The 10,651-nt window shown below is 45.2% G+C and overlaps 1 protein-coding gene across 3 annotated transcripts in view; it reads left to right on the forward strand.

The window, feature by feature from the left end:
- LOC112260409 (ephrin type-B receptor 1) overlaps positions 1-10,651 on the forward strand; it is a 314,795-nt gene that overhangs the window by 297,019 nt on the left and 7,125 nt on the right. For all 3 annotated transcript variants that reach the window (XM_042328699.1, XM_042328701.1, XM_042328700.1), the window contains 3 exons: positions 6,338-6,487; positions 9,202-9,395; positions 10,025-10,180. In XM_042328699.1, the coding sequence (XP_042184633.1) occupies positions 6,338-6,487; positions 9,202-9,395; positions 10,025-10,180 (500 nt within the window). The remainder of the gene's footprint in view (positions 1-6,337; positions 6,488-9,201; positions 9,396-10,024; positions 10,181-10,651) is intronic.

The following is a 10,651-nucleotide window of genomic DNA, read 5'->3' on the forward strand; positions in this document are numbered from 1 at the left end:
TATCAATGATGTTGCTCTTGCTGTGGGTGATTCTTTGATCCGTCTCTATGCAGACGACATCATTCTGTATACATCTGGCCCTTCTTTGGACACTGTGATAACAAACCTCCAAACGAGCTTTAATGCCATACAACACTTATTTCTTGGACACCAACTGCTATTAAATGCTAGTCAAACGAAATGCATGCTCTTCAACCGATCGATGCCCGCACCTGCTCGTATGGCTAGCATCACTACTCTGGACGGTTCCAACTTAGAATATGTGGACAACTATAAATACCTAGGTGTCTGACTAGACTGTAAACTCTACTTTGAGACTCACATTAAGCATCTCCAATCCAAAGTTATATCTAGAATCGACTATCTGTTTCACAACAAAGCTTCCTTCACTCATGATGCCAAACATACCCTCATAAAACTGACTATCCTACCAATCCTTGACTTTGACGATGTCATTTACAAAATAGCCCCCAACACTCTACTCAGCAAATTGGATGCAGTCTATCATAGTGCCATCCATTTTGTCACCAAAGCCCCATATATTACCCACCACTGCAACCTGTATGCTCTCGTTGGCTGGTCCTCGCTACATATTCGGCGCCAAACCCACTGGCTCCAGGTCATCTATAAGTCTTTGCTAGGTAAAGTGCCGCCTTATCTCAGCTCACTGCTCACTGCTCACCATTGCAACACCCACCCGTAGCACGCACTCCAGCAGATATATTTCACTGGTCATCCCCAAAGCCAACATCTACTTTGGCCACCTTTCCTTCCAGTTCTCTGCTGCCAATGACTGGAGCGAATTGCAAAAATCACTGAAGTTGGAGACTTAGATCTCCCTCACTAACTTTAAGCATCAGCTGTCAGAGCAGCTTACGGATCGCTGCAGCTGTACACAGCCCATCTGTAAATAGCTCATCCTACCAGCCAACCAACTACCTACCTCCTCCCCATATTTGTTTTTGTTTTTCTGCTCTTTTGCACACCAGTATTTCTACTTGCACATCCTAATCTGCACATATATCACTCAAACACAAATTTCTAAATTGTAATTACATCGCCACTATTGGCCTATTTATTGCCTTACCTCCTTACTTCATTTGCACACACTGTATACTGATTTTTCTAATTGTGTTATTGACTATACGGTTGTTTATCCCATGTGTAACTCTGTGTTGTTTTTGTCGCACTGCTTTGCTTTATCTTGGCCAGGTCGCAGTTGTAAATGAGAACTTGTTCTCAACTAGCCTACCAGGTTAAATAAAGGTGAAATAAATACAAACATAATAAAAGGTGGATCCTGGACTTCCTGACGGGCCGCCCCCAGGTGGTAAGGGTAGGTAACAACACATCTGCCACACTGATCCTCGACACGGGGGCCCCTCGGGGATGCGTGCTCAGTCCCCTCCAGTACTTCCTGTTCACTAATGACTGCACGGCCAAGCACGACTCCAACACCATCATTAAGTTTTCTGATGACATAAAAGTGGTAGGCCTCATCATCAACAACAACAAGACAGCATATAGGGAGGAGTTCAGAGACCTGGCTGTGTGGTGCCAGGACAACAGCCTCTCCCTGAACGTGATCAAGTCTAAGGAGATGATTGTGGGCTACAGTAAAAGGAGGACCAAGCACGCCCATTTCTCATCGAAGGGGCTGTAGTGAAGCAGGTTGAGAGCTTCAAGTTCCTTGGTGTCCACATCACCAACAAACTAACATGGTCCAAGCACACCAAGAGAGTCATGAAGAGGGCACGACAAAACCTATTCCCCCTCAGGAGACTGAAAAGATTTGGCATGGGTCCTCAGATCCTCAAAAGGTTCTACAGCGGCACCATCGAGAGCATCCTGACTGGTTGCATCACCGCCTGGTATGGCAACTTAGCCTCCGACCGCAAGGCACTGCAGATGGTAATTCGTACGGCCCAGTACATCACTGGGGCCAAGCTTCCTGCCATCTAGGTCCTCTATACCAGGTGGTGTCAGAGGAAGGCCCTAAAAATTGTCAATGACTCCAGCCAACCTTGTCATAGACTGTTCCCTCTATTAAAGTGCATAAGTCACTTTAATAACTCTACCTACATGTATATATTACCTCAATTACCTCGACTAACCAGTGCCCACGCACATTGACTCTGTACCGGTACGCCCTGTACATATTCTCGCTATTGTTATTTTACTGCTGCTCTTTAATTATTTGTTACTTTTATTTCTTATTTTTCTTTATGTATTTTTCTTAAAACTGCATTGTTGGTTAAGGGCTTGTAAGTAAGCGTTTCACTATAAGGTGGCATGTGACAAATACAATGTGATTTGATTCGATGTCACTTTGAGACCCCCTGAGAAATGTGTGTTACTACAACTTTGTCATAAGGTAAAGGACCATAGACTCCTAAGACTCCTACACTAAACTATATCATTTAAATAAATAGCAGTAGATTACTCTGTGTGGGCACTTTGTGAAATGATGCCTAAAATAGTTCCATGGAGTCCAATATAACTTCCCTTGACGTTTTAAGTGGGAACCTATTCTCCATTACGCTTTAGACAGTGGAACTGTAGAAGGACCCACCTCTCCCAGACAGTCCCTGGGGTGTCTGCTCTCTCTCTTTCTCTCTCTCTCTCTGTTCTATCCTCTTTCTCTCTCTCTTCCCACCCTCTCCACCCCTCTGCCTCTTTCTCCCCCTCTCCCTACTCTCTGTATTTGGGCAGACTGCCAGTGCCAGCAATCGTTGCTTTCGGGGACATAAACGGCAGTTGATGGAGCACTTTGCCTAGCCTAAGTAAATGTGCTCGGGACCATTTGAGTGTGCATTGTTTAGGAATGGATCACAGAGAAGTTGGGGCAGAGTCTGTGTGTCTGACCCATTACTGGGAGTTCACAGATTTGTCTTCCACCGGAGGGGCATAAATCTGCATTTGGGGACAGCTGCTACTTTAGTAACCACATGATGGTACTCATTGATATCTATTCGAGAGATGGAGTGGCATAGGTTGCATGCATCAGCAATGAAAAACAAAACAACAGAGAGTTAGATTGAGAAGTTTTGTGGGAGAAGAGCTTGCAGGGTATTTAGTCGGCGTTTCCTGGGACACCAGGGCGCGGCATTGGTCCAGTTTGTTTGGAGCGATACACACTGCCATTTGACACTCTAGATTCCCCTTCAGTCTATAGATCGCCAGTGACATACTCCATTGAATTGCTGGAAACATTCTACATCTATCATAGTACACGTTATTGTAGCAATGGCAGGTGTCCCACGTCTCCTACATGTCGTGTGTGTAAAGGGAGCTCCTCCACACACACTCCGTACCTGTCTGTCACAAAACACCACACCATTCGCCCACGTCCCATGATCCTCCTTTAACCCTGAAAGCACTCTGCCCGCTCTGCTCCCAGCAGGTCTACCCCAGATGAGCCACCTACACCCGTCACTTTACCTGTCACAACGGGTCACGACCTGTTACAAGCCGTCACATCTAGTCAGGACCAATCCCTTCGTCTCGTCTTGTTGACTTGAAGGTGATCTAGAGGTAACTTGTCTGTTTGAAGTGAGAATCATCGCAATGCCCTATTTCTCAGTATGGTGGGTCTGCAATAATCAAGTTTATTACTGATTCATATCCAGTGTTTAATAGTAATTTGTACAGGGTTGCAGGTGTGATCGCAGGGTACATTGACAATATTTGGCTTTGTTGTTTTTTCCCCCCCTATTTGTTTCTTCTTCTGTGGAGTCCCTTTGTTAATATATAACGCAGTTTCCAAAGGGTCGTGAGAGAACAACAATTATGCTCTCATGCTGACGTTAAGATGTCTCAATGAAATGCACTATGCGTATTCTTTACGTGATGAGCAGCTAGCTGAAGAAATTGATGGAGCTTGGCTGGAGGTTGTTGTAAGGTTTGGCTTATGTAGTTGAACATGCCTCTGTGTGTGCTCTCTAAGACTCAAGGCCACCAAAGAGAACAGAATCTAACTGGCCTGTACTTTTCGAGCTAGTGAATTAAATTACTTCCTGGCTCAGACACACACACATATGGATTACCATATTCTAAATATGATTTCTGTCATTCTGAGCACTGTGGGTGGATGCCCTATTCAGGTTACACACCCAATATATATGGGTCCAGGACATTTCTCAAATGTCCAGTAAATTCAAATGTTGCCGATCACATGTCCGGAATCACATTTTCCAAATGGAAACCCTGGTGTACATTAATAACACACACAAACAAACACACACTCTCATGCACATGCAGTATGCACACAAAAGCACACACAGACAGGGCTCACACACAAATAATGCACTGACAAATACACAGGTTTGTGTGCTCATACACACACATGCCCACTCACCCATGCATGTACATGCACTCGCACACACACACACACACACACACACACACACACACACACACACACACACACACACACACACACACACACACACACACACTCTCTCTCTCTCTCCCATTCTCCACAAAGCGTGTGTTTGGCATTGTTGACACTAGACCCGTTTTAATTCCACTCTCCTTCTCTTTCCCCCCTCCCTCTCTTCCTCCCTGGGGTATTCTCTCTCTCTTTTCTCCCCCTGAGTTAAAGAAAACAAAAACACTCAATCACAGGAGGTTGGTGGCACCTTAATTGGGGAGGACGGGCTCATGGTAATGGCTGGAGTGGATTCAGGGGAATGGCATCAAATACATCAGACAAATGGTTTCCATGTGTTTGATGCCATTCCGTTCACTCCATTCCAGCCATTATTATGACCCGTCCTCCCCTCAGCAACTGCATCCAGTGCTTTTATTATATATTTGCCTTCTTCTTCTGTCTATTTGCCTGTTCTGTTCTGCAGCACTTTGTGTTATTAAAGTGTCGTTTTGACCCGGGTGCTTGCAGAAAGCTCGCCCACAGCGATAATTACTACTGATCTGCATAGCTCCCTCCCACACGCGGCAGCCGTGAAAATGTTATTACCTTGGCCTTTCTGCCAGGACCTGCGCAAAGCGATGCAGGCAGGCACGGGGCTCCTGTATGGCGAGTGTCTTTACCCAGGCCACGGTGACGACAGAGCTCCCCCCAGGAAGAAAGAGAGAGAGACAGAGACAGAGACAGAGACAGAGACAGAGAGAGAGAGAGAGAGACAGAGAGAGAGAGAGAGAGTCCAAGTTGAAATTGTCGCTTTGAAGCATGGCTCTGACAAAGTTAGAGATGAGAGCCGGGTCTTTATTTTCATTGGTGTGGATGTAGTTTCATGTATTTTTCTATAGCCTTGAGACAGAACTGAGACTGAACTTAGACAAGGGAAAGCCTTTTGGTGTCTGGGATCAGCAAAAAAGTCATCAGAGCTTAGATAGATAGTATTTTTTTCTCTCAAAGAAACACAAATACACACTTCCTTATGAACACTCCAGAACCCTCTCTCTCAGATAAAATACTGTTTTCCTTTCTTAGTCTCTCTCTCTCTCTCTCTCTCTCTCTCTCTCTCTCTCTCTCGCTCTCTCTCCGTTCTGTTCTATGTTCTGTAACAACTCAGGACTGTGTTCCTGGCCCATTCACCCTGACAACAGCCTCCACTGAGGTCCGAGGTTAACATCATGTTCAGGGTCAGGAGCTCCCAGAGGTCAAACACTCTGAGCTGGGCCTTAATGAACTGAGTTTGAGTCCTCTGGACCTGCACACACACATACAGTATACACACACACATACATTCACTGATGCTTGTGCATGCACATACCAAGCAAAAAGCAGATGAGACACACACACACAAACACACCTCCCGGTCCTGAGCGAGAAAGCCAGGAGAGCAGGGTGGGCCTTGTCTAGCTCTCCCGTCTGTCCTTTCAAACCCGACTTATCTACACATTCCCAGGTTGAACTAATTGGCATTATTAAGCTGGCCGGATACAATAGCAACCACCAAGTCCACAAACAAGTGGGTGTGTGTGTGGAGGGAATCTTAAACAAGCCACCCGGCAATTTCAATCAGAGCCGTGCATGACTCGCCCCAGGCCCAGGTAGTCCAATTACAAACAGACACGCTCGACAGGCGCGCTCAAACCCCAACCAAATCCCTCTTTATTCAAAGTCAGGGGTAGAGATGGCCGGAGGGGAGAGACGTGCTGTGGGTCGATGTGTGAAGGGCAGATCATATTAAGAGGGGGGCATAGGTACAATCCATTGCTGCTGGATCGATAGAGAGATGGGGGGGGGCAGTTGTCTTTTGGTTAGAAGGGTTTGAATGCATAATTGTTTATTTTATTGGACTAATCATGTCTTTTTCGCTCTCTCTCTCTATCCCCCTATCCCTCCCCCTCTCTCCCCCATCTCCCTCAGGGGGGTAAGATCCCAGTGAGGTGGACAGCTCCAGAGGCCATCGCCTACCGGAAGTTCACCTCAGCCAGTGACGTGTGGAGCTACGGCATCGTCATGTGGGAGGTGATGTCATTTGGAGAGAGGCCCTACTGGGACATGTCCAACCAGGATGTGAGTATTATTGTCATGTTGAACTTTTGAACGAATATTCAGATCAATCAAATTTCAATCAATAAAAATTCATTTAGAAAGCCCTTTTTACAATGAATGAGCATCCAGATAAAAGGTGAACCTTCTAGTTTTTAATGTTGTGTCGTGGAATACAAACACACACTAATGAGCTCCATATCCCCACCCGGTCAACTGTCTCTCTGAAGCCTGGTCCACCAGGACTGGCCAAACCAGCAGATGTTCCATCTCTGGGCCAACATACAGGCAGCGACTGGTGGGACACACAGGGAGGAGGCCTGGCACTGTTCACAGCATGGCGTGCTGTTCTCTTCAGTCAGAACACGCACATATATATATATATATGTGTGTATGTGTGTGTTGGTTTCTATTAGTTATTCCGTTTAACAAATAGAAAAGCTGCTAAATAGAATTGGCGCAAAATAATGCTTTTCAGCCTATCCACTGATGGAAATACATTTGACTTGACATGCTTGCCGTCTATAGGTCAATTTGCAGTGGCATTAAATTAGTGGCATTAAATTGCTGCGTGTACAATATATTCTTTATGTCGGCTATGTTGTTTATCACACACGTACAGCATACCAATACAGAGCCTTGGAGTGGTAAATCAGTCAGACTGCGCAAGAACACGAGGTGAAATGATGAAGTCAGTGATCTTCAGGTCAGAAAGTTAGAGCTCTCGAAAGAGGCCAGTTCCCGAGTTGGAATTACGAGATGGATGACCATTCAAAACTATATAACGGGAAGAAATAATAGTTTATCAACATTTTGAGTTTCTGATCTGTTGCAGGGCTACTGGTTGTATGAATTTGTATCTATTGTTCCACAACTGTCCCAGAGTCTGTTTGGAATAGGTTATGTATATCTCGATAAACTGACCAATAGAATAGGTAGCCTAAACGTTTCTACTATAGTAGATTGACATTGACATAGGCTAGTGATTTTGCTGTTCGTTACTCGTCTTGTTGGCGAAGGAAAAGTACATGTGGACAGTTATTTTAAGATCTTCAAAGTGTACATCAGAAATCGGTAAGAATGACCACATATCGTTGCATCCTTGACTTGCATGTTCTGCTAATATGAATTACCATATTCTGAATGTGATTTCTGTCATTCTGAGCACCGTGGGTGGACGCCCTAATCAGGTTACACACCCAATGCATATGGGTCCGGTACATTTCTCAAATGTCCAGTAAATTCAAATGTTACCGATCACATGTCCGGAATCACATTTTCCAAATGGAAACCCTGGTGTACATTAATAACACACACAAACAAACACACACTCTCACGCACATGCAGTATGCACACAAAAGCACACACAGACAGGGCTCACACACAAATAGTGCACTGGCATATACACAAGTTTGTGTGCTCATACACACATACACATGCCCACTCACCCATGCATGTACACACACACACACACACACACACACACACACACACACACACACACACACACACACACACACACACACACACACACACACACACACACACACACACACACACACACACTTCCCCATATGCACCATTTATCAAGATTCTGCTGAATTGCACAGGTCTCAGTGGTAGCATGGACACCTATAGTGCATCTTCCCATTTCTGATGATAATTCATTTTCACACCCTAGAATCTCTATCCTATATCGGCTTTTCTTGGCTTTGCCCTGATTCAAGCGTTTAATTTGAAAGATTGCATCGACATACAAGGGTTAACAATCCGTCATATGGTATACCCTACAAACACGCTACAATTTAGAGAGTGAGACAGCGCTCGTCTTTCTATAGTTACTGTATATGCAGTCAGCCTATTCCCAAGGCACTTTCCCATAGTGTCCGAGTATACAGGCAGGTCCAAAATGATTGGGACCCTTGATAAAGATGACCAAATGTTTTTTGTTTTTTAAATAACACAAATACTGAGCTGTATTATATGGTGATTTTTTAAATTGTATTATATTATTGTATACAATTGCTCAGAGAAGGAGATTTTGTTTAACAAGTACATCATATTTCTTCTCTGCAAAAGATAGGGGTCAAAATGATACCTTTCAATACCTCACCTTGTGAGGATAAAGGCACTGAGCCTATTTCTAAACTGTTTTATAAGACTGGAGAACACATCGGGAGGGACTTTAGACCTTAGACGAAAGGTGTGTGAAATGTACAGGTGAAACTTCACGTGTCTGAAAACAAGATCTGCCTCGTGAGAATTTTACATTCAAAAAATAACGTGTCCAAAATCGTTGTTTAATATATATATTTTTTTATACAAAGGAGATGCTGAGTGAATTGCTCACTAACCACTTAATGGCGCAAAATGAGACAGAGCAACTAGGGCCCGGTGGCACAGTGATTTAGAAAAGGGGTTTAGGAAAAGGGAAACAAAAGGCCTCTACAAACATCCGCTTTTTCTCACACTTCTCTGCTTTACTACACATTATTGACCTCCTTTGATCATAAGTTTAGTGACTACCCTCAGATGTCTTCTCAATTGGCCTTCCCAATGGTCCCGTCTGGCAATGGTCTTCTATTCGACCTCATCTACCTTATCGGCTTGAGCGAGATCAGACCCACTTCTAATAACCACCTTCCACTCACTACCTTCTACCTTCTCCACAATAGTCCCTTCTAACACGACCCCGACTGACTACCTTGTGACCCTCTGCCCACCCTCTCCGTCCCCAGGTGATCAATGCCATAGAGCAGGACTACCGGCTGCCCCCTCCCATGGACTGCCCCTCAGCTCTGCACCAGCTCATGCTGGACTGCTGGCAGAAGGACCGTAACGCGCGGCCACGCTTCGCTGACATCGTCAACACCCTGGACAAGATGATCCGTAACCCAGCCAGTCTGAAACAAGTGGCCAGCATCCCGGCAGTGTAAGTGTAGCATACATGAATGTGTATGTAGGATTACACACACACACACACTTAATCCCCGCCATTTCTTTTGCATTGTGATGCGGTACGTAGAGACCCACACGCAGCCGCGCTCACACATACCGAAGCACTTTGACTTTTTCCCCCCAACAACTTCAAAGCAGTGGTTGGTGCACACGTAGACACCTTCGCAACCCAGGCACACTCAGACTTCCTTAAACTGAAATAAACATGAGTTTATTACTTTATATTACATCAAACATATCCTCCACTTATTCTTGCTGTTCGGAACGATCAGAATTACTAACACACACACACACGCACACAGTTGTTGCACACACAATTCACGTTGGATTTAATAGATTCAAGTTTGAACCCGATCTACTGCAGAGCATAGTTTCTTTGCAGTGTGAACGTATACAAACAACAGACATACACATCTTCACAACCCAGACTTCCTCAAAGTGAAATAAACATGAGTTTATTACTGTATATTACATCAAAGTCAAAACCTCCCCTCACACCGCCATCAAAGCTCTCTCTGTCTCTGTCTCTCTCTTTCTGTCTCTGTCTCTCTCTCTGTCCCTGTCTCTCTCTCTGTCTCTCTTCCTCTTCCTCTCCTCTTCCAGGCCTTCCCAGACCCTGTTGGATCATTCTATCCCAGACTTCAACACCTTCAGTTCAGTGGGAGAGTGGCTGGGAGCCATCAAGATGACCCAGTACAGAGATAACTTCCTCAACTCTGGCTTCACCTCCCTGCAACTGGTGGCACAGATTACATCCGAGTGAGTCACACACATGCACAGACTCATGCAGGCTCTCACACGCATGCAGTCTTGCGTACACACACACACACACACACACACACACACACACACACACACACACACACACACACACACACACACACACACACACACACACACACACAGGTGTACAGTACATGCATGCACAAACACACATACACATGTAACGGATGTGAAACGGCTAGCTTAGTTAGCGGTGCACGCTAAATAGCGTTTCAATCGGTGACGTCACTTGCTCTGAGACCTTGAAGCAGTAGTTCCCCTTGCTCTGCAAGGGTCGCGGCTTTTGTGGAGCGATGGGTAACGATGCTTTGTGGGTGACTGTTGTTGATGTGTGCAGAGGGTCCCTGGTTCGCGCCCGGGTATGGGCGAGTGGACGGTCTAAAGTTATACTGTTACACACACACAGATTACATCCGAGTGAGTCACACCCATGCACAGACTCATGCA

Source organism: Oncorhynchus tshawytscha, linkage group LG10, assembly GCF_018296145.1.
Source record: "Oncorhynchus tshawytscha isolate Ot180627B linkage group LG10, Otsh_v2.0, whole genome shotgun sequence".
NCBI classification, from domain to species: domain Eukaryota; kingdom Metazoa; phylum Chordata; class Actinopteri; order Salmoniformes; family Salmonidae; genus Oncorhynchus; species Oncorhynchus tshawytscha.